The 27,614-nt window shown below is 55.0% G+C and overlaps 1 protein-coding gene and 1 long non-coding RNA gene across 2 annotated transcripts in view; one reads left to right on the forward strand and one right to left on the reverse strand.

The window, feature by feature from the left end:
* The window catches only part of LOC146767139 (uncharacterized), a 27,805-nt gene extending 1,338 nt beyond the window's left edge, over positions 1-26,467 (reverse strand). The window contains 8 exon segments of the mRNA XM_085582334.1: positions 53-122; positions 741-935; positions 1,083-1,212; positions 1,842-2,080; positions 4,006-4,119; positions 11,154-12,384; positions 22,579-22,852; positions 24,701-26,467. Of these exon segments, the coding sequence (XP_085438460.1) occupies positions 53-122; positions 741-935; positions 1,083-1,212; positions 1,842-2,080; positions 4,006-4,119; positions 11,154-12,384; positions 22,579-22,852; positions 24,701-25,824 (3,377 nt within the window). The 5' untranslated portion in view covers positions 25,825-26,467.
* Positions 1-27,614, forward strand: part of LOC146767132 (uncharacterized) — a 254,644-nt gene that overhangs the window by 153,717 nt on the left and 73,313 nt on the right. The gene's annotated exons all lie outside the window — the stretch shown is intronic.

Raw genomic sequence — 27,614 nt, forward strand, 5'->3', positions numbered from 1 at the left:
AATGTCCCCAAACTCCCCAAATGTCTCCAAACCTCCCCAGATGTCCCCAAACCTCCCCAGACCTCCCCAAATGTCCACCAGGCCCATCCCCGCCATGTTCTCCATGCTGGGCCTGGTGGCACCTGTGGGGACATTGGGGACGCGTCACCGACACGCCCGGGTGGTACCGACACCCCCGGGTGGCACCGAACCCGTCCTGGTGGCATCGGCCACCCCCCGATGTCCCCAGCTCTGCTCCTGGTGTCCCTTAGGAGATCCCAGTCCTGTCCCCAGTGTCCCAAACCCCATCCCCGGTGTCCCCAACCCCGTCCCAGCTGTCCCCAACCCCATCCCAGGTGTCCCCTGCCATATCCCAGCTGTCCCCAACCCCATTCCTGATGTCCCCAACCCTGTCCCCAGTGTCCCCAGGCATCTCTGCTGTCCCAAGACCCTCCAAACCCCATTCCCGATGTCCCCAGCTGTCCCCAACCCCACTCTTGATGTCCCCAACTCCGTCCTGGTGTCCCCAACTCTATCCTCAATGTCCCAAACCCCATCCCAGGTGTCCCCAGCTCCAGTCCTGGTGTCCCAAGACCATCCACACCCCATCCCTGATGTCCCCAGGTGTCCCCAACCCCATCCCTGATGTTCTCAAGTGTCCCAAACTCCATTCCTGATGTCCCCAGCTGTGGCCAAACCCTGTCCCTGATGTCCCCAGGTGTCCCCAAACCCCATCCCTGATGTCCCCATGTGTTCCTCACCCGCCACCACCACAGTGACCCGGTGTGGCACGTCCCAGCCGGGCCCCAGGGTGGTCACCAAGGTGTCCCTCTCGATGTCCCCCTCAGTGTCCCCCGGGCGTAGCCGGGTGTGTCCGTGGGCGCAGCGCTCCCAGCGGATCTCCACATCCAGCAGGAAGAAGCCGACGGCGTCGCAGCACAGCTCGGCCGGGAGCCCTGGGGACAGCCGGGACGGCAGCAGGGACACCCAGGGAGGGGCTGGGACACGGGACAGTGAGCTGGGGATACTGGGAGGGACTGGGAGGGACTGGGAGGGACTGGGACATACTGGGAGCCCCGGCCCCGCCCATTCCCGGCACTGACCAATCACGTGCAGCCGCAGCACCTGCTGCACCTGCCCGCGGGGCGCGCTCACGGAGCAGACGAAGGCGCCGTCGTCTGACACCGAGAGCGGCGGCAGCTGCAGCGACACCTCCCTGGCGCCCCCCAGCGGCTGGGAGGACCGAGGAAACGTTCAGCCTCAATGGTGCCCCCTAGCAGCTGGGAGGATCGTGGCCGTTCTGTGCCCAAAAACCCCCAGAACCCCCCCCAAAAAAACCCAAAATGCTCCCAAAACCCACAAAAATCACCCGCTAAACCCTCCCAGAAACACACAAAAAAAGTCCCCAGAAATCACCCACAAAACTCCCCAAAAAAAACCCAAAAAATGCCCCCAAAACCCCCAAAAATCACTCACTGAACCCCCCCAGGACCTCCCAAAAAACCCCAAAAAATGCTCCCAAAACCTTCCAAAAAACCAATGCCCACAGCGCCCCCTAGCGGCCAGGAGGATCGAGGCTGTCCCGTGCCAGTAGCGCCCCCTGGTGGCCGGGAGGACTAAAACCACCCACTGCCAGTGGCGCCCCCTAGCGGCTGGGAGGAGCAAAGCAGTTCCATGCCTGCAGCGCCCCCTGGTGGCCGGGAGGACCAAGGCTGTCCATTGGCGCCTCCCAGTGGCCAGGAGGACTGAGGCCGCCCACTCCCAGCAGCGCCCCCTGGCAGCCGGGTGGACCTGACACCCCCCTGCTCGGTGGCGCCCCCCGCTGTCCCCGCAGGGCTCTGCAGCCCCTCCCCTCCCCTCACCTGCGCGGTGCCGGGGGGGCTCCCGTAGCCCCCCAGGAACAGCAGCACCCCCGGCATGGCCTCGGTGCGGTGGGCGGCAGCCGAGTCGAAGGCCAGCAGGTGCCGCATGGCGCCGTGGCGGTGCCGCAGCCGCTGCAGCGTGAAGGGCTCGGCCGGGGGCGCGAAGGCGCAGTGCAGCCGCCCCGGCGCCCCCAGCAGCGCCCGCGTCTGCGGCGTCCGTGTGGACACCAACAGGGACACTGAGGAGTGGGACAGGGCGTCATGGGGCGTGGGGACATCAGGGACAACGGGGGGACATTTGGGATGTGGGGACATCAGGGATGTGGGGGGACACTGGGGACATCGGGGACAATGGGGATGTGGGGGGACATCAGGGATGTGGGAACATCAGGGACATCAGGGATGTGGGGACAATGGAGAGACACTGGGGACATGGGGACAGTGCAGGGGCATAGGAGACATTGGGGGACATGGGGACAATGTGGGGACATTGGAGACATTGAGATATTTGGGCCAATGGGAAGGGGACACTGGGGACATCAGAGACATCGGGGATAATGGGTGGACACTGAGGACATGGGAACAATGCAGGAGCATAAGGGACAATAGGGGGACATCAGGGATGTGGAGACATTTGGGGGGACATCAGGGATAACGGGTGGACATTGGGGACATCAGAGACATCGGGGACATTGGGGACATCGGGACAGTAGGGGGACACTGGGGACAATGGGGATGTGGGGTGTCCTGGTTTGTAAGATAAGCATGTATTCTATTGCCATCTGTTGGAGGTTGGGCAGTTTTCTTATCTCTTCCAAGAACAATGTCTCCCTCCGGGGAGATATCTTCAGTTCATGGACCACTGAATGACTCACTGCATGACCAGTAAAGTTACATCATCCCATGGTGAGATGCTCCACCCAGAGGGAGGAGCCAAGCATTCCTACCTGCATAAAATCAGCACTTTTTGAGACACTGGCAGCCTCTTTGCTGGATTCCCCGAGGAGCAGCATCTTCTCTGCTGGATTCCCAGAGGAAGACCAGGCCCAACTACTACCAGACCTTCAGAGAAAACTCCACCCTTCTAGAGATCACCGCTTCAGCAGCATTTCATCAGCCACTCCAGGAGGAGCAGCCACCATTTTAACTGGACTATTACCAACACCCTGACTCCTCAGGGTGTCAGGTTTCTGACTCCATCACTAGTTTTGTTTGTACTAACTGCATTTTTTTAAATTTAGTTTTTTTTCCTAGTAAAGAACTGTTATTCCCATTCCCATATCTTTGCTCGAGAGCCTTTTAATTTTTAAATTGTGGTAATTCAGAGGGAGGGGGGTTTACCTTTTCCATTTCACAGGAGGGTCTTGCCTTCCTACACAGACTCCTGTCTTTTCAAACCAAGACATTGCATCAGCCCGTTCAGGGAAAATGGCTAAAGATGTCTCTAGAACTTCACTGCTGCTTTTGTAACTCTGGGTATACCACCTGAAGTAAAGGCAATGGCCCAGCTTATACTTCCTGCTGAGTTGCTACCTTTTTTGCCTTTGGGGAATTATGCACAAAACAGGTATTCCTCATTCCTCAAAAGGCCAATCTGTCACTGAACATGGCTCCCTCAAGCGTCTCCTGGTACAATAGAAAGGGGGGGCCAGAGAGGACAACCCTTCCGAGAGACTGCAGAAAGCCTTTTATGTGTTCAACTTCTTGAAATGATCTTTGATGGACCCCAACCCCTGATTGTTTGACATTTTATTTGTAATTCACAATTGCAACAAAAGGAAAAATCCCTTGCCTTAGTGAAGGATCCAGGATCTGGTAAGATACTGGGGCTTTATCCTTAGGTCACCTGATGTCACCTGGTGTCACCACTGAGTCAGGAACAAGAGTCAGGCGACACATAAAATCTAATTCTCTCCAGGAGACTAATACTAGTTTTATTAGGAACCCATTTCTTTTTATACACTGCTCCAACACCGGTAGACCTGACTGGTCCTTTAATCAACACACCTCACCTGATTGGCTAATTAAGGAAATACCCTTTAGTAAACATAAGAAAACAACTGTTCAAAACACCAGCTGCAAGATTGTTTTAATTCTTTCTCTCAGCCTTTTCAAAACTCCCCAGAACAATTCCTAGGAAAGTTTACCTGGCTTTCTCTCTGACCAGGCTGGGGTAGAGGTTTTGCTTGCATGTCCACAGAGAATGGTTCCAAGTGGATTCCAGCAAACAATGTGAAGGCGTTTTGAGATTCTTTGACTGCATCACTTGAAGATTCACCTTAAACATCAACATTGGAGGAGAACCCTTGTGAACAGGACCTTGCCACCACATCAGCACCTGTTTAACCTCTAGCAGACTTATGCCCTTGGGGAAATGGTTATGATTACCCAGTGGTATCAGGGTTTACAGGGCTAGATCAGCTTCTGGGGGATTGGAGACTTGGTGGATGGATAAGAAATTTAGTTAAAATAGGCTTATATGTATTAGGATTATATTATGTATTGTTATGCTTATTCCTTGTATTTTATATTGTGTGAAAAAATTAATAGTCAAATCACTTAAGAATGTATTTTTGTTTGAACAGATAGGGGGAGGTATAGGGAATAAAACAGAAAGTACAGTGGAACTGATAAAGGGGCCTGATATCTTCTTCTTCTTCTGCCTGATTGAGCAGAAACCATGGGAGAGACAGACACAGAGAAATTCTCCCTGGGCAAGAAGTGACCAAGAAACATATTGTGAGACATAGTGATAAAATAATGTTACCAGGTCATGTGATGTCATAAAGAAGTGTAACCAATGGGAAATTGTTACCAAAAACAGAGCCCTATATAAGCACCATACAAGTGAAACTCTATATAAACACCTGGTACACTCAATAAAATTGGCTTCTGATCCCAACTCAGATGCCCCCGACTCTCCATCATTGATAACCCCTGGTCTGGGTGATCCCTGTTGGGTGGGGGGAAGGTGTTGGAGAGATTTCTTTCCCTTCTCCTGCTGTGATTTGGATGGTAATAAATTCCCTCCCTGTGCCCGGGCTGGGACTGTTTTGCCAGTGCTGGTGCTCGGGGCGGGATCTCTCCCGATCCTTTTCCTACTCCCGCCTTCCCTCAGCCAATCAGAGACAGCGCGGCTGATGACTCACCAGTTGCTGGGCAGACCCGCAGCGACCCGCGGTCCGGGCCGGACCCGCCCCGCCACGGCCCAAATCCTCCCAAATCCTCCCAAATCCTCCTGAATCCTCCCAAATCCTCCCCAAATCCTCCCCAAATCCTCCCCAAATCCTCCCCAAATCCTCCCCAAATCCTCCCAAATCCTCCCCAAATCCTCCCCGAATCCTCCCGAATCCTCCCCAAATCCTCCCCAAATCCTCCCGAATCCTCCCCAAATCCTCCCCAAATCCTCCCCAAATCCTCCCCAAATCCTCCCCAAATCCTCCCAAATCCTCCCCAAATCCTCCCAAATCCTCCCCGAATCCTCCCCGAATCCTCCCCGAATCCTCCCCAAATCCTCCCAAACCCTCCCCAAATCCTCCCAAATCCTCCCCAAATCCTCCCAAATCCTCCCAAAACCTCCCCAATCCTCCCCGAATCCTCCCGAATCCTCCCAAATCCTCCCAAATCCTCCCCAAATCCTCCCCAAATCCTCCCCAAATCCTCCTGAATCCTCCCCAATCCTCCCAAATCCTCCCCAAATCCTCCCCAAGTCCTCCCAAATCCTCCCAAATCCTCCCCAAATCCTCCCCAAATCCTCCCCAAATCCTCCCAAATCCTCCCCAAATCCTCCCCAAATCCTCCCGAATCCTCCCCGAATCCTCCCAAATCCTCCCCGAATCCTCCCAAATCCTCCCAAATCCTCCCAAATCCTCCAAAATCCTCCCCGAATCCTCCCCGAATCCTCCCCGAATCCTCCCAAACCCTCCCCAAATCCTCCCAAATCCTCCCAAAACCTCCCCAATCCTCCCCGAATCCTCCCGAATCCTCCCAAATCCTCCCAAATCCTCCCCGAATCCTCCCCAAATCCTCCCCAAATCCTCCTGAATCCTCCCCAATCCTCCCCGAATCCTCCCAAATCCTCCCCAATCCTCCCAAATCCTCCCCGAATCCTCCCAAATCCTCCCAAATCCTCCCGAATCCTCCCAAATCCTCCCCGAATCCTCCCAAATCCTCCCAAATCCTCCCTGCCCCATCACAGGGGGTCCTGTGCAAGGCCACGGGGAGCGGCTGCGGCCGCCGCTGGCTCAGGAGCTCTGTGGGCAGGAAAGGGGGTGACACTGGGACTGGGGGTGCTCGCAGGGCTTCCCTTAATGGTGCCTCCTTCGGTATTGGGTCAAGCGAGAGCTTCTGGAGAATCTCTCCCCACACACAGGACACTCACTGGGCCTCTCCCCGGTGTGGATGTGCCTGTGGGTGACGAGGCTGGAGCTGTGCTTGAAGCCCTTCCCGCACTCAGGGCAGCAGAAGGGCCTCTCCTGTGTGTGAATCCACTGATGCACTGAAGCATGGACAGACAGCTCCTCAACTAATTAAAGCTGGAAAGAAGGGTATTTTATTGCAGTGCTGGACACACATGGAATCATTTCCAAATACATGTGCAAGGAGTTGCAGACTCCTGCTTTCTATTTATACAGGAAAGGTTTTACATATCCAAGCTGTTTCTAAGGACACATAATACATAATCATTACCTGCCCGCTTCGTATTATAATCAGCTGAATATCCATTACGGCTGTGCAATCGTGTTTCCTTAACTGGGTCTTTGGGATTTTGAAATAAGGGAGTGGGTGTAAGGGAGGAAGAAAGCTGTCTTCCTCAAGGTAAACTCTTCACCCATGGCCAGTTTGCAGGACTTTTTGATCTGCTGGTCACGGTAGCCTCTCCTAACTGCTGATTATTCTTAAGGCAAGATATTTCTATGGTCTCTGCTCCTTCACAATTCCTACATCTATCCCTGTCACTCCTAGCTTTACTTTTCTAATATATTTGCTACTCTTTAACTAAGGCATGTGATTTTTGCTAGCTAACTTGGCTTCTTAACTAATTTTAAAATCTTAACTAAAATACGAAATCTTCTACTATCTCAGTTATATTCCCAGCTGTCCCCTTGACTCATCCACAGTTTTCAATTATCCTAAATACATTTCCAGCTGATCCTTGGCTCATTACGATGAGATTGGAGCTTCTCAGAAACCACTTCCTACACTTGGGACACTCACAGGGCCTCTCCCTGGTGTGAATCTTGTGGTGCTGATGAACTTGGAGATCCACCCAAAGCCCTTCCCACACTCCCCACACTTGTAGGGCTGATTGATTCCCCATCTGGATCACCTGGTGCCAGATCAGGTCTGATCTCCGGAGCTCCAGCTGAAGCCCTTCCCACATTCCAAGCACTTGTGGAGCTTCTGACCGCCATGAGTCATCTCTACCATCTCTGAGTGCCAAATGGATCTCTGGCTGCCTTCTAGGCACAGAGGGGCTCTTACCTCCTCACAACTCCCAGGGCTGGGTTTGCAGCCCCTCCTTGTGTGGGATCTCCAGGGCTTTTCCTCCCCATTGGGTTCCCATGCTGTGGAGCTGCTCAAAAAAGCCTCAAAACAGAGGTTCTGAGCAGCGATTTGTCCTCCCAGGTCTCTGTCTGCAGCTCAGTGCCTGGGGTAAGGAAAGAAAAGAAGAGGAAGGAATGTGGAAGGAAGAAGGATAGAATGAGAAGAGGAAGGAGGGTGGACAAGGAGAGGATGGGATTTGCCTCCATGCCAGAGGGAAGGGGAAGGAGATCCCACCAATTCATCCCTGGCAGGACAGCGTTGGCAGCAGCGCTGTCCTGCAGCCAGGGGCAATGTTGGGCTGATAGGTGGAGCAGAGGAGAGGGGGAAAGGGGCAGTGACTTACTCCTCACCTGCCTCAGTGTTCCATGCATTCTTCCTTTTCCTCACAGCCTCCACCAGCTCCACCTGCACAAAGGTTGGGATGGACAAATCCTGGCTTGGGGGAAAAACAAAGGGTGAGCACCTTGGTCCTGCTGCCCAAGTCCAGCTCGAGAAGTCACCACCCTGTTCACAGTTGGATGGGCCCAGACTCTGCTCATCTCCAGAGTCCCCCACTCCTCCAGGCTGCTGGGATCCCCCAGCTCCAAGATTGGCCGTTGCTGCTCTCCCCACTCCGATGCCAATTGGAACCCCAAAACCAATGTCCCCCCCAAACTGTTACCACTGCCCCAGCCAGTACAGAGATCGCTACAGGAACCCTTCACAAGTCTCCAAAGGGGCATCTGCATCTCACCTTTGGGGCAATGCAAGATCCAAATATCCCTTTCCCTGCAAAAAAAACTCCCAGAAATCCCCCAATGGATTTGGGGTGAGCTCCCCCTCCCCACTTACCTGCAGGATCTGGGGGAGTAAATGCTGCCCTGACCAGGGGAGCTGCAGACTCAGCAGAAGGGCAGGCAAACCGTGTGGATCTGCTGCGGTTCCTCCTCTTCCTCCTCCTGTTCCTGTTCCTTCTTCTCCCTAACCTCCTCCTCATCTCTCTCTCCTCTTCCTATTCCTCCTCCTCCCTGACCACCCCAGATCCCCCTTTCCTACCCACCTCTCTCCCATGGCTGCAGCACCAGCGTTTGGGTAGAGGGAACCTCCCATGAGCCCCCCAGGTATGGGCAGGGGGCTTGGGGACCCACCCAGTGCAGATCCATTCCCCCCTCCCAGAGCCTCATGGAAATCACTCCAGGGATCAAGCGATGGGGACACTAAGGGATGCCCATGGAACCACCCATTTTTGATCCCATCCCCACCCTTCCCTCCCCACTCCCATTGTTCCCCCAACCCAAAGACCCCTCCCAACTCAATCTGAGGGTCCCATTCCTCTCCTGGTCGGAATCCTCTTTTCCCCTGCTCTCCCACCCCTTCCCCATTGTGCCTCCAGCTCTATCTCTCACCCCTGGGCTTGGATTTGGGGATCCAGGCCCCTCCTGTTCAGTTTGGGGATCACATCCCCCCTTTCCCTCAATTCAGGCAGCTCCTGGCAGCTTTTTCCTGGGAGGAATCCCTGAGTTTTGGGACTTTTAGGATGTAGCTTAGGAGGAGAACAGCTCTGTCGGGCTTTCTCCTCCCTGTTGTGACCCCTCAGCTGTCCCCGACACCCTGGGGGTGCTGGGATTTCCCTCCCAGGGACAAGGACGTTCATCCCCTTCCAGGAGCCCAATGCCCAGCTGGGGCTCCAGGTCAGGGGTCCTTGAGCAGCTGCCCCAGAACCTCCACCAGGTTCTCCCAGCGCAGCCGGAGCTGCTCGGCCTGGGCTCCCCAAAGGCCTCAGCAAGGTCCAAGTCCTGCTCAGGAACCCTCAACTCCCTCAAACCCAGCATCCCCCTCATCCCCTGCAAGTTCCTCCCATGGCACCGGCCACGGCCATGTCCCCACTTGTCACTGCCCATGTCCCACCATGTCCTCACCCATGGCTGTCTCCCCACCATGTTTCCATCCCTGTCACTGTCCCCCATGTCTCCATCCATGCCTGTGTCTCCCCATGTCCCTAGGGATGGCCCTGTCCCACTCCATGTCCATGTGTGCCCATGTCACTCTCCATGTCTAATGCTTTTTCTCTTTTTGAGCCTGGTCTTATAAGCTCTCAGAGATAAGCATTATACCCTTGATAGCTCAGCTACCTCAGGTGGCATAAAACAAGCAGGATGGCTCATGTGACAGTGTTGGGAATAAAAAGTTTTAATAAAAGGCAAAAATAAAAAAGCTTTTTACAGAGAAAAGCCAAGTCAGGGCAGAGGCTCTTGCTCTTGCTAAAACACTTCACTAAAGCAATTAACTTCTTTTGTTCTCTTCTTTTCTAGGGAATTGCTTAGGTGGGACTTTTTGGCTCCTGTCCAATTAGCTACCCTTAAGTTTGAGGTGAAGTCCCAGAGGTCCTATGAGGTGTCTTTCAACCAAATTGAGGAGAGAAACACCTGGTCTTTTGTCCTTTTTAAGGGAACAAAAGGTAACTTGTCTACTCTGTCAACAGAGGGCACATTCTTACACGTGTCCCACCATGTCTGTGTCTTACCATGGCCATATCCACTAACTTAGTTCAATGTCTATTTTTACTTCAATATTGGATATTTTAAAGGGATAAAGAGAAATGAAAACAAAATCAAGGCCAAAAGAAAAAGACTTCCATGTCCATGCCAGCTGAGGATCCACGTGCTTGGGTGGAGGGAAGAACCTTTTTGGTGGAGTTTCTACCCCATTGTCTCCAAAATCTTGGTCTTTTCCCCAGTTTTTCCACCATCTGGCTGCAGAAGACACCCTTGGGCAATAGGAAATCAAAATCGTGGAATCCCTGAAGTTGGAAAAGACCTTGTCCTGGTTCAGAGCAAATTTGGGAGAGAACCTCCAAAGGGATTCCTCTGGAAAGCAGATTCAATTGGCTCCTCCCCCAGCCAGTTTGGGAAAAGTATCTCCTTGGAGAACAGTGGAAAAAACTGTTTTTTAAAGAATAAAACCTAAACAATATTAAACAATAAAACCTCTTGCTGCTCTAAAAGAGAGACAAACTCAGGAAGTCCCTCCGTGGGTTGTAGCTCAGCTCACTCAGTCTCTTATCAGTCCCTCCAGTGCTGGAAATGCCACAGTCCAGGCCTGGCCTGCTGGGCCACAGGTGTGAGCTGCCGGTGCTCTTCTGGGTGTTCAGGCCAGAGCAGGTTTAAACAGGTCCAAAGAAAAGGGAAAAGCAGCCACAGTCCAGGGAACTTCTCTGCCACAGCTAGCTAAAACTAATTAACAGCAAAGGAGAGCTCTGTACCTCTGTCTGTCCATCTGCAACAACCCGGCCCAGGAGCAGGAATGTGGAGGAGTGAGTGCAGTTTCTGAAAACAAACTCTGCCCTTCTCTCCCTCCTTTGTTCTCGGAACAAGTCTTAAAGGTGCAAAAATTATAATTCACTATAAACAGAACAGACAACTGGAGATACAAGCATCATATAGTCAACCTAGGACATACCTCCAAGACCATTCAGTATTCCTTGATGCCACCAGAATATAGGATTGAATGCAAAAGATTTTATGGAGTTGGAAGTCATTAAATCTGCTCTCCCCAAGGAATTCTCATTGTTGGTCTGTGCCCCAGTGGATGTTCCTGCCACTGGGTTTATCTAGGTGCCCGCAGGGAATGAGGAAGATGTGGAGCCTCCCAGCCAAGTGTCTTCCCAACACAGATGACCAGGCCCATAGATCACCAAGACTGCCCAATGAAGGTCACTGAGGATCATCCAACGTGGATCCTCCCATAGGGAATGGAGCTGGGAGGAGCATAAGAAGCTCTTCCCACCTTTGGGGAACTCACAGGGCTTCCCCCCTTAGTGGCGCCTCCGTTGGTGTTTGATCAAAACTGATCTCTGTGAGAAGCTCTTCCCACACTTCCCACACTCGTAGGGCCTCTCCCCAGTGTGGATGCGCCGGTGCTCGGTGAGGTGGGAGTTGTGCTTGAAGCTCTTCCCACAGTCGGGGCAGCGGTAGGGCCTCTCCTCGGTGTGACTCCGCTGATGTACGAGGAGACTGGAGCTGATCTGAAACCTCTTCCCACACTGGGGACACTCGTAGGGCTTCTCCCCGCTGTGGATGCGCTGGTGCTTTCTCAGGTCTGAGTGCCACCCATAGCTCTTCCCACATTCCAAGCAGGTGTAGGGCCGTTCCCCAGTGTGGATCACCTGGTGCCGAATCAGGGCTGAGCTTTCTCTGAAACTCTTCCCACATTCCCCACACTTGTAGGGCTTTTCCCCAGTATGGATCTTTTTGTGTTCCGTAAGCTGGGAGTTGAGGCTGAAGCTCATCCCACACACCCCACACTCGTAGGGCTTTTCTCCAGTGTGGATCCTTTCATGTCTCCTCAGGCCAGAGCTCTGCCTGAAGCTCTTCCCACATTCCCCACACTCATAGGGTTTTTCCCCAGTGTGGATCCTCTGGTGTTGCATCAGGTAGCCCTTCTGGCTGAAGCTCATCCCACATTTCCCACACTCAAAGGGCTTTTCCCCAGTGTGGATTACCGAGTGCTGCATCAGGCTGCTCCTCTGGCTGAAGCTCTTCCCACATTCCCCACACTCAAAGGGCTTTTCCCCAGTGTGGATCCTCTGATGTTAGATCAGAATGGAGTTCTGGCTGAAGCTCCTCCCACACTCCCCACACTCAAAGGGCCTCTCCCCGGTGTGGATCCTCTGGTGAAGTCTCAGGTTGGAGCTCCAGCAGAAACGCTTCCCACATTCCTCACACTCGTAGGGCCTCTCCCCAGTGTGGATCACCTGGTGCTCGATCAGGGTGCAGCTCCAGCTGAAACCCTTCCCACATTCCAAGCACTTGTGGGGCTTCTCCCTGCCACGAGGTTTCTCCACCAGCTCTGAGCTCTGGCTGGATCTCTGCCCGCCTTCCTGGCTCAGGGGGGCTCTTTCCTCCCCGCAGCTCCCTGGGCTGGGTTTGCTGCCACTCCTTGTGCGGGATCTCCAGGGCTTTTCCTCCTCCTCCATTTCCTCCATTTTCATTCCTCCCCGGGAATGAAAAATCCTGGTCTGGGGGAAAAAAAAAAGAACAGAGCATCTTGGACTGGGAGTTCCTCCTGTCCCCACTTCATCTCACCAAGTCATTGGGCATTGTGTGTCTATAAGAACCTCCAAAACACCAAGGTTCAGCATAAAAATCCTCAAAACTTTAAGACACAGATCAAAACCTCCCCAAACATTAAGATTCAGTAAAAAATTCCTCCAAAACATAAAGATTCAGCCCCTAAAAAAAATAAAGCACCAACATTTAACCCAATAAAGCTGAGAAATGCCATGATTCACTCCTGTGAAAATCGTGGAACCCCTCAACAGTCACGTGCTGCATGTGGGGTGGAAATGCTCCTGGGGCTGAGGGGAGGCTATAGATACAAGGAGGGATGGAACCTCGTGGTGATCCTTGTTTCTGCTCCTCCTCCTCCTCCTGCGTCCCTATTCTTCCTCACACTCCTCTTCCTCTTCCTATTCCTCCTTCTCCTGCACAATCCCACCCTTTCCTGCCACCTGCACCGTTTGACCATTCTGTTCCTCAAGCCTGCTTCTCCTTCCCTTCCCCTCCTGCCCCCAGGCCCAGCACCCACTGCCGGCTCCCTCTTCCCCCCAGCCCCACAGCATCCCAGCGCAGGGGCAGGGATGGAGCTGGGGCAGGTCGGGCTGGGGCAGCGCTGGGCTCTCGGCCGCTCCCGCCCGCACTCGGTCCCCACTGCAGCCGCTCCCGCCAGGACAGCGCGGGGGGGCCCGGCCTTGGCGCTGCCCCACTCCCACCTCCCCAAATTCCCCTCGCGGGGCCATGGGGCCGAGGGGGGGCGCAGGTGGGTCCAGGTGGGGAACGCGGGGAGCTGCGAGTCTGCCTGGCAACTGGTGAGTCATCAGCGCCGCGGGCTCTGATTGGCTGAGCTCTGCCCGAGCCCTGGGGCTGCAGCACAGAGGGGACACCCTGCTCCAGGGGGGATGTCCCACAAACGGGGGACCCTATGGAAGGAACAACAGGAAAGTGTCTTTACAAACAGATGCTCTAAAGCTGCTCGGAGATAGGGCCAGGGACCTGTACATAAGGAAGTGACAGCAGACACAATCTGTCTCAGAAAATGTTATTAACTGATGACACAGACTGCTCCTCAGCCAAGGTCCTGCTCAGAAGTTCCAGAAGAAAAACAAAGACTTAACAGAGCCATGAATATCATTGGCTATATAAAAACAGGGAGCATATTATGGGAGTATGTAGTAGGTGGATTGGGAAGTCTGTACCTCTCAAGTACTTCAGTCAATGCGGAAAGGGAGAGGAAGATGTGGCCAGGAGAATTAGGATGAAAAGGAGGCTGTGTCCTCCAACACTGTCCGGGGCGGCGGGCAGGGAGTGCAGCTGAAGGTGCCTCACCCACTTTGGGTGATCGGCTCCCTTGGCTGGCGGCGGCACCGGGGATTGATTGGGGACCCGGGAGTGACCAGGAGACAGACGAGTGACACATCAGGGGGTCTGTGAATAGTCAGCAGGGAGAGAGCACTGAAAATCTCATCAGTGAGTGCCCTGGGATCTTCGGGGAGTGAACATGGCAGGGCACTCATGGAGGGGAGAAAAGGGAAAGCCAGGGAGTGTCCTGGCTAAAGGGATGATGATCCCAAAATGTCTCTGAAGGGCTCCTTGCGAGAATGCTGAGGTAGTTTGCACATTCCCCCAGAGGTAATTAAGGACATGGACACCCAGGGAGGAAATAAGGGAAATGGAGAAGGCATTTGGAAAACAAGGGAATGGAGCATGTTGGTGTGCTGGGAAGGGATTGGGTGAAGGGGAGTGTGCAGCAACATCATTACAGCAAGAAGCAGCAGGAGGAATCTATGTGGTAATAAAAACGATGACGGAAAAGAGGAAAAAGAGAAAAATACTCAGGATTGGGATGATTTTCAGCAGGGTCTTATTCTCGAAATTTGCCAGCTGATCCAGATCCTTTCCATCCCCGGTTTCCAGGAGAGGAAAAGCAGGAGGTCAGGATGGCAGGGGTTTCTCTGCGCTGGCAGCGGCAGCACCGGGCGCAGAGGTGCGGCACCGGGAGCACGGGCTGGGGCCTGTGGGGAGCTGCGGGGCCGGGCCGGGGCTGTGGGGCAGCCGGGGCTCAGCGCCGGGCGCTGCCTGACCCCACCAGCCCCGGGCAGGGCCGGCAGTGGCCCCCGGCCCCCAGGAGGCTGCGGGACGCCCCGGCCGCTGCCCGGCCCCGGGGAGCTGCCGGCCCTGCCCGCCGGGGGGGCCGCCTTTGGACACTGCGGCAGGACAGGCACCGGCTCTGCCACACGGGCTGGGCAGGGACCCTGAGCACAGGGGGGAACACAAAGGAACAGCTGGGAAATGCAGAGTACTTGGTAAAATAAAAAGGCAAATGGTGGAGAAAAAGGTTAAAAATTAGGGATATATTTTGACTGAAGGTTCGTGGTTGAATGACCCAGAGTGGGTGTGGGCAATCTCAGAAGTAACACTACCCAGGAACAAAAAGGAGCTGTGACAATGCTGAGCAATAGAAGAGAATTACACAACCTGGACTGAGGATTCTCTGTTCCAGCCAGAACACTGTAGGACTTTTTAACCCCAGACAGCCTCCATATTGTGGTATGGACAGGAGAAAGAGAGCAAAACTTGAGAAAATGAACAACCAAAAATATTGATGCCTCAGCTGTGGCTCTTCCAGACTCAGAAAAGTGTTGGGAAGGATGGATAAATATAATTATTCATAATACAGCCAGGCTGAAAACAATCCTCCCTACTGGCTGGACAATACCGTTACCTACAGATAAATCCAAAAGTCAAATAGACTGTTCCATCTCACCCCCCAAAATGTATGGTTCATCCCCTAAAACATCAAGTGCCTGTAACCCCATTGGCCCAAGTCTTGTTCCAGCCCACCTTGAAGCCCCTGATAAGGAGTCTCCCAGGGGCCAGACGCTCTCTTGGATCTTCCCCCCTCCACCCTGTCCTAGAGCATCCTCTTCTCTCTCCCCTCCCCCATCCCCTCAAGCTTGCCAGGTGCTGCATCTGGCAGCTCCAAGCAAGACCTTTCTCCATCCCTACTAAACCTCATATCCTAAGAGCAGCCTTCAGAGATCTCTCGTCTCCATTCACCTAAACCGTCCTGGAGCACAGCACTCCCTACAGAAAAGAAATTGGAATTGTAGGTGAATGTTAAACAGGGCCATGCCAAAGGAATTTTTGGGCCAAAATGTTTCACCCAGTGGCCACAGTGGCCTCATTGGCTGCAGAATTGTGCAGCCACAGCTTCCACGGGAACCGAGGCCCAAAAACTGATGACAACAGGATCTCCGACTGTTCCAGTCTGCCATCAAGTTCAAGCTTTGATAACCAAAAGAGCCTCGCAATGGATGAGCAGTGCTCGGTTATTACAGTGTGAAACTTGTTCAGTGGCACAGGAGGATTCAGAACTGAGGACAGGGGAAGGGTTTAACCCAGCCTCCTGTTTGAACAGCCCACAGAGGGGCTGGGAAGAAACCCAGCACTGCATTCAAGTGACACAGCTCCAGACCCAGCCTGGGGGAGATTCAGGAGACATTCCCTGGCCTGAGGCAGAAAATGTCTTGGTGGATGGCTCTTCAAGGGCAGCAGAAGGGAAAAGAGTTCCACGACACGCTGTTATTGAGGAAAGGGAATCAGACAAAGCGCAGGTTACCCCCATGGTCAGCTCAACCAGCACAGCTGTGTGTGCTTGTAAGAGCCTGGCACTGAAATGCCCTGAGCAGGAAGGCTTCAATATCTTCTGGTGACACCATCTCACCTAACAGGGGGGCAAAAGCAATTCTGACTGCTCAGCAACCACTGGATCACTTATTAAGGTATTTCCAAAAGAAATAATTCCAATAAAAGGCATTGTGGAAGAAACAGACTCAGAGAGCAGAACTCATTTCACAGGAAAGATCCTCCAGGGGGTTATGGCAGCTTTAGGAATACAATGGGACCTCCATAATCCCTGGCACCCCCAGAGCTCAGGATGGGTACAAAGAATGAATGGGGAAAGAAAGAAACAAACACCTTTGGAATCTGGGGATAGAGACCAAGATGCCATGGGTACGGCTTTTGCCATTGGCTTGGGCAAGAAGAAGAGCCAGAGCCAGGGCAGATATTCAATTATTTCCCTTGCAATTGATCTTGGGAATTCCTTACCCTGGGAATTCTCCACCTAGTGCAGGGTGGAGATAAGGGATGCACATTTAAAGCAGTCTGTGGCCAGAATCCTGTCTCTGGTGCAATCTCTCCCAGGAAGCTGGGCTGGCACAGAGCCTGCCTTGGCACTTTGCTGCTGCCAAAATCCAAGCAGGACATGGGCTCTGCCTAAGGAGTGCAAAGCAGCACCACTGGTGGCCAAGTGGCGTGGCCCATGCCAAGGGGCCCCGAGGCCAGAAACAGCCGCCAGCACAGCTGAACACGGGGGGACCCCTCAGCCTGGGCTCCAGGTCTCTGCAGCCCCGGAGATTTGCACTTCCCGCCTGCAGCAGGAGGATGGGAGGCCCCCCTGAGCCTGCACTGAAGGCAGCGCAGCAGCAGCCAGGGCTCCACAGCGGGGCAAGGCCCTGGGCCTGCCCACACCTCCTCTGCTGAAATCCTCGGCCTGGCCACCCTCCTTGGGCAGCTCCAGCCACCGGGGCCAGCCCTTGCTGCCACTGCTGCAGCTTCAGTGCTCGCTGGGCCTGCACTGCCACAGCTGCTGGGGAGACACCGGGACAATTCCACTCACTTACACTCACACTACATTAGCTGGGTTGGTGGAAAATGTAGCAAGTTTCATTAAAAAAAAAAATTATTTTTCTACTCAGGCTTGGTTTGCCTTTGCCTTGGGGAAAGAAATTTTAACAGCAGAAGCAAAGAAATCCGGGTCCAACCAGAAACCAAACAGTAAAAACTGCAGGACTTGAAACTACAGAACATTAAACCAATCCATTTAGATTGCTTCAGACTGCACAACTTTGGGAAAAACCTAGTAAAACCCACATGTAATAGAACGATTTACTCTGCACACCCGGGTTATGTGGGGATGGAATGATTTTTGTTGTACATCCTGGCCAGAATCAAGGAATGCCTTGATTCTAACACTAAAAAGAATAGTGAAGTTTTTCTTTTTCCTGCAGTTTCAGTGCAAAGTTTAGAGCATTAGAGTATATTTTTATTACTCATACTTCTATATAGCTGGTTAGGTTTGGGTAAAGGAGGTGAGAATGAGTTTTTCTTCCGAGGGGAAGTAGAAAAAGCTGAATTACGTTGGGATTTTTTGTCTATGTTCGTGCGTAGCTGCAAAAGATACCAAAATTTTGATCTGAGCTTTTTGAAGTTCACCTTTAGGCTGCATCACTAGAAGAGATTTAAAGGTGATCCCTAAACTCTTAAGCAGGCAGCCAAGAGATGAGCTTTAGAAATGCAAATTAACACTGCTGGGGCAAACTGGGGACAATGTACCTGGCTCTTCTTGCCTGGGGCAGGAATTGGCTGATTCCCTCTGCCCCTCACCCCAAGCTCTGCCTGCTTGCACAGATGGAATCTGCACAGCTGAAGGCAGAGCCCATGCTGAGGATCTCTGACTCTGCAACAGAAATGGCTGAAGCTGCAAAGGGAAACAGCAAATGGAGAATGTTGTGAAAACTTCACTAAAATAAGGGGGGGATCATCCCTCTGCCCACTCCAACATCTGCTGTCACTGTCTGTGCTGTACAGGGTATATCAGAGCACTGGGGGTTTTGCTAGAACAAGTTCAGGGAAATCAGTTGGAATTCAAGTATTTGATGATGTAATTAGAAAAAAGCAGTCAACTGAGGCAGCCCCAACTGAAGGGAGCACCCAAAAACAGGGAAAAGTATTGAAGGACCACCAGAAAAAATCCTACAACACCATGGACCAGCCCCTGAGAACCCAAACCAATTCATATCAGGAGGCAGAGAACCCATTTATCATTTCAATGGCATCATTAGATTACAAGCTGTCCTCAGAATAAGAACCAACCAGACAGCTCCAGCTCCTGACCTTCCTGTCGACCAAGCCACTGAAATGAGGAACACAACATTTCACCAGGGGATGGGATCAGATTACCTGTGAGCAGAAAAAAAAGCAGTTTGTGGAAAACTAAATGGCTTAAACGGCTGCTGGTAAAGAAATTACAAGGGAAAAGTGGTGAAAAAGCTAACAAAGGAAATAGGAGAGCAGTTTATGTATTGGTCCAAACATGGAAAGAATGGGAATGGGACACGGTTTCCTGGCTCCCTGGCACACCAGGGGTTAAAGGAATGCTGCTTCTCCTCTTCTGTGCTGCAGCAACTCTCATCTTTTTACCATGCTCCACACCTTGACAGTGCAGCTCATCCAGCAGCTGAGCCAGGGCATGCAGGTGGCAGCCAGGCCTCCTGATCCACAAACGGCTACAAAAAGACAGGGAATGAGGGCACCGAGAATAATCCCAAAACCAAAGAGGACCCGGGAAGAACAAAACAGAGTCAAGAAGTGAATTGCCTGGAGATAGGGCCGGGCACTTGTAGAGAAGGGGAGAAACCACCAGTTCCAATAAATGTTACAAGTTGACCCAGAGAGCTGCTCAAAGTCCCGCTACATTCCTGAACTTCGAGGAGAAGAACAAAGACTTAACAGAGCCATGAATATCGGCTGTTCTACAAAAGGAGGGTGCACATTAACGAGGACAGGCAGCAGGTGCATCAGGAAGTCGGAACCTTCCAAGGAACTCAGCCGGTGGGCAGAGGCAGAGGGAGATGCGGCCGGGAAAATGAGGATAAAAAGGAGGCTGCGGGCTACAGCCACGGCAGAGAGCGCACGGCAAATGCCCCACGGCCTCTGCCCCTGCTCGGCAATAAAGTCACCCGCCCGGATGGGGAATCCCGGAGCCGCCCGCAGCGCGCCCCGCACGGCGGGGGCGGGTCCCGGCCCCTCGCAGCCCTCACCTGCCGCCCAGGTGAGCTGGTGCGGCTCGGCCGAGGTGTTTTGTGCCGCTGCGGGAAGGCGTTCTCGCAGCGCAGCGCGAGCGGCGCCTGAACCCGCACCTGGGCCCGCGGCCTTCACCTGCGCGCAGCTCTGCGAGCGCCTCGGGATGAAACAGCGCTGCCGAGACATGGAACCCACCCCGGGCTGCGGCCCTGCACCCGCAGCACCTGCGAGCGCACCTTCCTGGGGAGGGACGGCTTCGTCAGGCACCGGGGCACCTGTGCGGGGACAGCTGGCACACCTGAGTGACACCTGGGTGACACCTGAGCGACACCTGGCACACCTGAGTGACACCTGAGTGACACCTGGGTGACACATGACACACCTCAGTGACACCTGGGTGACACCTGAGTGACACCTGAGCGACGCCTGGCACACCTGACACCTGAGTGATACCTGAGTGACACCTGGCACATCTGAGTGACACCTGAGTGACACCTGGCACACCTGAGTGACACCTGGCACACTTGGACACAGGTACATCACACCTGAGTAACACCTGAGTAACACCTGAGTGACACCTGGGCACAGGTAATGTTACACCTGAGGACAGATGTCATACCTCGGCACGGGTGATGTCACACCTGGGTGGGTGCAGGGACACAGAGCCACCTGTGCAGGGACACGGTGATGTCACATGTGTGACATTATCACATCTGGGGGATGAGACACCTGGGGAGTGGGGGGGAACATCACAGCTGGTGAGGTGAAATCACACCTGGTGGTATTGGTGACATCACACCTGGTGGAGTTGGTAACATCACACCTGGTGGAGTGACATCACACCTGGTAGAGTTGGTGACATCTCACCTGGTGGGCTGGAGAGGTGACAGGGGAGGGGACAGCTGGGCATGACGGGATGTCACGCCAAGGTGAGCCTGGAGGTCACACACCTGGATGATGTCACAGCTGGGCAGGAGGGGTGTGTGGACAGGTGATGTCATGGCCAGGTGAGCTGGTGATGTCACACCTGGGTAGGTGGGTGATGTCATAACCAGGTGACATCACACCTGGATAACCAGGTCCCACCCACACCTGGGCACCTGGAACCCTCACACCTGTTTCCTCCCACCTGGATCCCTCATACCTGAGTCCCAGCCCACCCAGATGCTGGGGTTCCTGCACACCTGGATCACCAGTTCCCAACACAACTGGGCATCTGCACCCCACTCAGACACACCTGGATCATCCCAGGACACCGGGATCCCTCCAAAAAACACCTGGAGCCATGGAGGAACACCTGGAACTGCCCCCGGGATACCTGAGACCCCTCCCAGGAACACCTGGATGCCTCCTGAACACAGCAGGAACCCCCAGGCACACCTGGATCCCCCCAGATAACACCTGGGACTCCCCCAAAACCACCTGGAAATGCCTCAGGGACACCTGGATCACCCCTGGGACATCTGAACCTCCCTCACGATACTTGAATCTCCTCAGAAACCACCTGGGCCCACCCAAAACCCACCTGGATATACCCAAAACCCACCAGGAGCCACCCAAAAGCCATCTGGACCCACCCAGGATCACATGGACCCACCCAGGGACAGCTGGACCTGCCCCCCAAACTCACTGGGACCCCTGGAACTCACGAGGACCCTGCTAAAACTCATCTGGATCCCCCCTAAATCCACCTGGGACTCCCTGAAAACCCATTTGGACCCACCCAGGAACACCTGGGACCCCCCAAACTCATTTGGACGCCCCCAAAGCCCACCTGGAAACCCCCAAAATCCCACCTGGCCCCTCCCTCGTGACATCACAGGTGTGGTCCTGCTCCCCCACTGCCCTGCGTTTGAATTTTTGGGTCGATTCGTGGCGATTCTTGGTTTCCATTGATAAAAAATCAATCTGGGGTGGGGCCAAGGCTGATTGGGGCGGGGCCTCAGGAGGGGCGGGGCCAGAACGCGGAGCTGGGAATGGGGAGGGGCGGGGCCTGAGGGGGCGGGGCGCTCGGTGGGCGTGTCCAGCAGCGAGGGGCGGGGCTAAAACACGGGGCGGGGCCCAAGGGGGCGGGGTCCGTGTCTGGGGGTTCGTCCTGCCCCCACCCACCCCCCCAAATTCCTCCGTACCTTCCCTCACTGCCTCTCCCCCACCCATGGGACACACCCCGAAATCTCCCCAGCCCCTCCCCCCTCGGCCCCCCGGAGCTGTTTTCACCTGGGAACCCCCAAATCTTTGGGAATTCTCACCTGGGACGCCCTAAAGCTCACCTGCACCCCTCCAAAATCTCCTCAGGACCCTGCAAACCTCACCTGAGACCCCCAAACCTCACCTGGAACCTCCCAAAGTCTCACCTGAGACCCCCAAACTTCTCCTGGGACCCCCAGACCTCACCTGGGCAGCTGGGAAACCACAAATCATTGGGAATTCTCATCTGGGACCCCCCCAAACCTCACCTGGGACCCCCTAAAGCTCACCTAGGACCTCCCCAAAATCTCCTCAGGACCCCCCAAAAGCGGCCAAAGGTGGGGCAGGGCCGGGGCGATGATGTCACCTTTTCCTGTTTCCCCTCCCCGGCCATGTTCCCGCGTGTCCCCAACTGTCCCCGGCCGTGTCCCCTCCCCGGAGTGTCCCCAGCGGCCATGGAGCCCCACGAGGTGCGACAATCCCGGCGTGGGGGCGGGAGGGGACTGGGGGGACACGGGTGGGCCAGAGGGGTGGAAGGGACCGAGGGTGGCAGGAGGGGACAGTGGGGGATGAGGGGGTGGCAAAGGGACAGAGGGGACAGCAGAGCCCTCCAGGGAGGGGACAATGGAACCCTGGGAGGGCACAGGGGCCACTGTAGGAGGCCACAAGTGCCACCAGGCCCCTGACACCTCCCCTGTCCCCTCCCCAGCTGTCCCCCCACCAGCTGCTGGAGGTGATGGTGGCTGTGGTGGCCACACTGGGCGAGCTGGTGGCCACCCTGAGAGAACTGACGGCCACCGTGGCCAGGCCGCACAGGGACGTGCTGCTGGCCGTGTCCCCAGAGTTCCTGCAGGTGGCTGTGGGGACCTTGATCTTTCACCTCCAGGACGCCCTGCACCACTACCGTGTCCCCTCCCTGGGCTGGACCCTGGCCCACCTCGGGGACACCCCAGGGACCACCTGGGCCTGTGTGAGAGCCCTGGCCAGCGCCAGGCATGTGCTGGACAGGCCCATGGACAGCTGGGCCCGGCTGGCCAAGGGGGCCACCAAGCTCCGCGACGCCTGCGGCCACCAGGAGGGAACAGTGGCTGGAGCTGCACCTGGGGCTGCTGGGGCACTTGGTGGCCGCGTGTGACGAAGCCACCGCGTTCCCCCGGGAGCTGCAGCGCCGGCTCGGGGACATCGAAGCTGCCCTGGAGGGGACAATGGAGGTGTCCCCCGATTTCCGTGCGGCCTTGGTGGCCACAGTGGCCGAGGCTGAGCAGCTGTGGGAGGCCAGTGCCCGCCTGGCCACACGTCACCTGCTGGGGACACTTTGGGACATCAACACCCTCTTCTTCTGTCCCTCTCCTGGCCACGGTGGCCGCGTGGTGGCTGAGCAGGGCCAAAGAGCCATGGAGGACATCCCGAGGCTGCTGTGCATAGAGCAACATCACCACTGGGCTGTCATCAGGCCGGTGTCACCTCTGCAGAGACTCGGGGACATCCTGAGGGCACTTTGGGAGCACTTGGGGACACTTTGGGAAGGCGTGTGGCGACGCTGGTGGGGGCAGGGGGGTGAACGAGCCTCCCCTCAGTGCTTTGCAGGAGACCCGGCTGGGATTTGGGGGCCGGGGGGGGTCCCCAGGCAGCCTACGCTGCTGAGTACTGACCCTGCCCAGGGGGGTGCCAGGACCCCCCAAAAACCGCACCCGCACCCCCTTCAGTGCCCCAGATGCACCTCTAGCACTGACCCCCCTTCACCGGGCACTGGGACAAGTGGAGACCCCCCCCTTTGGTTTTCTGGTGGTCGAGATGACCCCGAGATTCTGAAAAGTCCTTTTCTCCCAGCCCGCGTGGGCAGAGAAGGAGTCGAGATGCGGAGCTTTGCTTCTCAGGGCCGTTTATTTTCCCTTGTCTCTAACACGCTTTGTCCCCTCTGCTGAGCTCTGTCTGGCAGCTCGGTCTGTGGCAGTCTCCCTGCCCTCAGGGCGCTATGTGCCTTTTACACTAAAAACTACCTCTACTGTGTTTACAATAACGTGCCAACATCTATCATTTACGTTGGACAGTGTGTCTCTACCTTCAACCAATAGAAAAGTGTCACCATCACAGCAAGACATGGAGGGCAAGAAGAAGAAGGTCAGGACACACCCAAATCCCTCCACCTTGTCCCCTTGAACCCCATATTTTAAAATGTTGCAATTCTACTTTTCCACCCTGTGTTAATTCACCTACCACGCTACTCAAACCCTTGTGCCTTGTAATTCCTCATACAAAGTTGGCAATTTTCTCCAGGGGCTAAAACCAAAGCCACCGGTGTTCTTGACAACATGCCAAGGTTTCCAAGCCCCCTGCCAGCGTCTTGAGCCATCCAGGCAGCCAGAGGGATGTCCTGGATTCTGACACCCCCCAATTACCGAGCAGTGGGAGCCCCCCGGGCACAGCCCCCCCCTCACCAAGCACCGGAATAAGGACCGGACCCCCCTTGAACCCTGGGAACCCCCCGGGCACCGGGACCCCCTGGGCAGCACCACCCCCGTGCACTGGGGCAGGGACCGGGCCCCCCTCGTGCACCGACCCCCCCAAGCACTGGGCCCGGACCCCCCTTTGTGTCCCCCACCCATGACGGAGGTTCCATTCCCTCCCCTTTGATCCCCCAGAGCTGCGGGACCCCCAGGAACAGTGCTGGGACTGGGGCGGACCCCAAGCGCCGGGGAGGCACGGGGGGGTTCAGCAGCACTGGGGGAGTCCCTTAGGGTTTGGTCCTTCCCCCCCCGCTCGCCGTTATCTCCCAGGAGCCCCTGTTATCATCAGGGCCCCCCCAATTTACTGGGACCCCCTCCATTCACTGTTTCCCCCCTTCACCGACCCCCCCAAAGTGCTGGGACCCCCCAAGCCATGAGCCCCCCGCAGTGTGCCAGGACCCCCCACTCACCTCCCATCCCCCATCCATGGGAACCCACCCAAATCACAGCAGCACAAGGAGAAGAAGCCAAAACCTTCCCCACACCCAACAGGGATCACCAGGACCATGGATCAGCAGGGCTCTGCCCAACGGGGGTCACTGGGGATCATCCAGCCCTGATCCTCCCATGGGGGATGGAGCTGCAGCAGCGCACCAAGCTCTCCCCTCACTCCAAGCTCTTCTCTCACTCCAAGCTCTTCCCTCACTGCAAGCTCTCCCCTCACTCCAAGCTCTTCCCTCACTCGGGGCACTCACAGGGCTTCCCTTAGTGGTGCCTCCGTTGGTGTTTGGTCAAGTTTGAGCTCATGGAGAAGCTCTTCCCACACTTCCCACACTCGTAGGGCCTCTCCCCGGTGTGGATGCACCGGTGCACAGTGAGACTGGAGTTGTGCTTGAAGCCCTTCCCGCAGTCGGGGCAGCGGTAGGGCCTCTCCTCGGTGTGACTCCGCTCATGTAGGAGGAGATTGGAGCTGGTCTGAAACCTCTTCCCACACTGGGGACACTCGTAGGGCCTCTCCCCAGTGTGGATGCGTTGGTGTGTTCTCAGGTGTGAGATCCACCCAAAGCTCTTCCCACATTCCAAGCACTCGTAGGGCCGTTCCCCAGTGTGGATCACCTGGTGCTGGATCAGGCCAGACATGTCTTTGAAGCTCTTCCCACACTTCCCACACTCGTAGGGCCTCTCCCCAGTGTGGATGCGCCGGTGCACAGTGAGATTGGAGTTGTGCTTGAAGCCTTTCCCGCAGTCGGGGCAGCGGTAGGGCCTCTCCTCTGTGTGAATCCGCTCATGAAGGAGGAGATTGGAGCTGGTATGAAACCTCTTCCCACACTGGGGACACTCGTAGGGCCTCTCCCCAGTGTGGATGCGCTGGTGTATTCTCAGGTGTGAGATACCCCCAAAGCTCTTCCCACATTCCAAGCACTCATAGGACTGTTCCCTACTGTGGATCACCTGGTGCTCAATCAGGCCAGACCTGTCTTTGAAGCTCTTCCCACACTTCCCACACTCGTAGGGCCTCTCCCCGGTGTGGATGTGCCGGTGCCTGATGAGGTGGGAGTTGTGCTTGAAGCCCTTCCCGCAGTCGGGGCAGAGGAAGGGCCTCTCCTCTGTGTGACTCCGCTCGTGTCTGAGGAGATGGGAGCTTCTCTGAAACCTCTTCCCACACTCCCCACACTCATAGGGCCTCTCCCCAGTGTGGATCCTCTGGTGCTGGATCAGGTTGGAGCTCCAGCTGAAACCCTTCCCACATTCCAAGCACTTGTGGGGCTTCTCCCTGCCATGAGGCTTCTCCACCAGCTCCGAGCTCTGGCTGGATCTCTGCCCGCCTTCCTGGCTCAGGGGGCTCTTTCCTCCCCACAGCTCCCTGGGCTGCGTTTGCAGCTCCTCCTCCTGCAGCATCTCCGGGGCTTTTCCTCCTCCTCCATCCAGCCACGCCCTGGCAATGACAAATCCTGGTTTGAGGGAAAAGCAAGAGAAAAGCTCCTTGGACTGGAGGTTCCGCCTTGCCCAAGTTCATCTCAGGAAATCATTGGGAATCTTGTGTCTGTAAGAACCTCCAAAACACCAAGATTCAGCCCAAAAATCCCACAAACTTCAAGACACAAATAAAAAAATCCGCAAACATCACCACTCAGCAAAAACCTCTGCCAAAAGATAAAGATTCAGCTGCTACATAAAACCAAAGCACCAACATTTAGCCCAAGAAAGCTCAGAAACACCAAGATTCACCCTGTTAAAAGTCGTGGATCCCCCTCCACAGTCACCTGCTACATGTGGGGGGAGCAGCGCTCCTGGGGCTGGGGGGAGGCTGCAGACACAGGGAGGGGTGGAACCTTCTGCTGCTTCCTCTTTCTGCTCCTCCTCCTCCTCCTCCTGTGTCTTTGCTCTTCCTCACACTCCTCTTCCTACTGCTATTCCTCCTTCTCCTGCACAATCCCACCCTCTCCTGCCACCTGCATCGTTTGACCATTCTGTTCCTCAAGCCTGCTTCTCCTTCCCTTCTCCTCCTGCCCCCAGGCCCAGCACCCACTGCCGGCTCCCTCTTGCCCCCAGCCCCACAGCATCCCAGCGCAGGGGCAGGGATGGAGCTGGGGCAGGTCGGGCTGGGGCAGCGCTGGGCTCTCGGCCGCTCCCGCCCGCACTCGGTCCCCACTGCAGCCGCTCCCGCCAGGACAGCGCGGGGGGGCCCGGCCTTGGCGCTGCCCCACTCCCACCTCCCCAAATTCCCCTCGCGGGGCCATGGGGCCGAGGGGGGGCGCAGGTGGGTCCAGGTGGGGAATGCTGAGATAATTTTAAGAGTGGGTCCCCAAGAAGAAGAATTGGAATTTGTGGTAGACACAGGGGCAGAATGAACCTTTCTGTTAAATATTCCAAAAGGTTATAGTATAAGCAAAGATACCGTAATAGTAACAGGAGCAAAAGGAGAGAGTTTCACAGTACCCGTTATTAAAAATGTGGTACTAGAAGGAGAAACTAAATTTTGGATGAGGGATGTTTCCTTGGTCCCAGGGGCAGGTAGCAATTTATTGGGAGAAGATTTACAGGTGAAATTAGGAATAGGGGTTGTTCCAGAAGATGGGAAGATGACAGCTAGACTTTTAAAACTAGGCCAGGAGGATGGAAGAAGAATTAACAAGGAAGTTTGGGCTGGGGAGGGAAATAGGGGAAGATTAAATATTGACCCCATAAAGATTACAACTGAGGAAAAAAAAATTGTCCCATACATGTACGGCAGTATCCTGTACCTTTAGAAGGACGGGAATGTTTAAAGCCAGTAATAGAAGGACTAATAAAGGATGGGACATTAGAACCTTGTATGTCTCCCCATAATACCCCAATACTCCCAGTAAAGAAGCCTGATGGGAGCTATAGACTGGTACAAGACTTAAGGGAGGTTAACAAAGGAACTCAGACCCGCTATCCAGTGGTACCAAATCCTTATACTCTTTTCAGTAAAGTTCCTCCCCAGCATCAGTGGTTTAGTGTAGTGGACCTTAAAGATGCCTTTTGGGCTTGCCCATTAGCCCAGGAGTGCAAGTTATCTTTGATTTTGAATGGGAGGACCCACTAACTGGAGAAAACAGCAATTAAGATGGACAAAACTACCACAGGGGCTTACAGAATCCCCAAACTTATTTGGACAAGCTTTAGAAACAATACTACAAACTTTCCCCACTCCCCCTGGAATA

The sequence above is a fragment of the Lonchura striata genome, chromosome 5 (genome assembly GCF_050655825.1).
Source record: "Lonchura striata isolate lonStrDom1 chromosome 5, ASM5065582v1, whole genome shotgun sequence".
NCBI classification, from domain to species: Eukaryota; Metazoa; Chordata; class Aves; order Passeriformes; family Estrildidae; genus Lonchura; species Lonchura striata.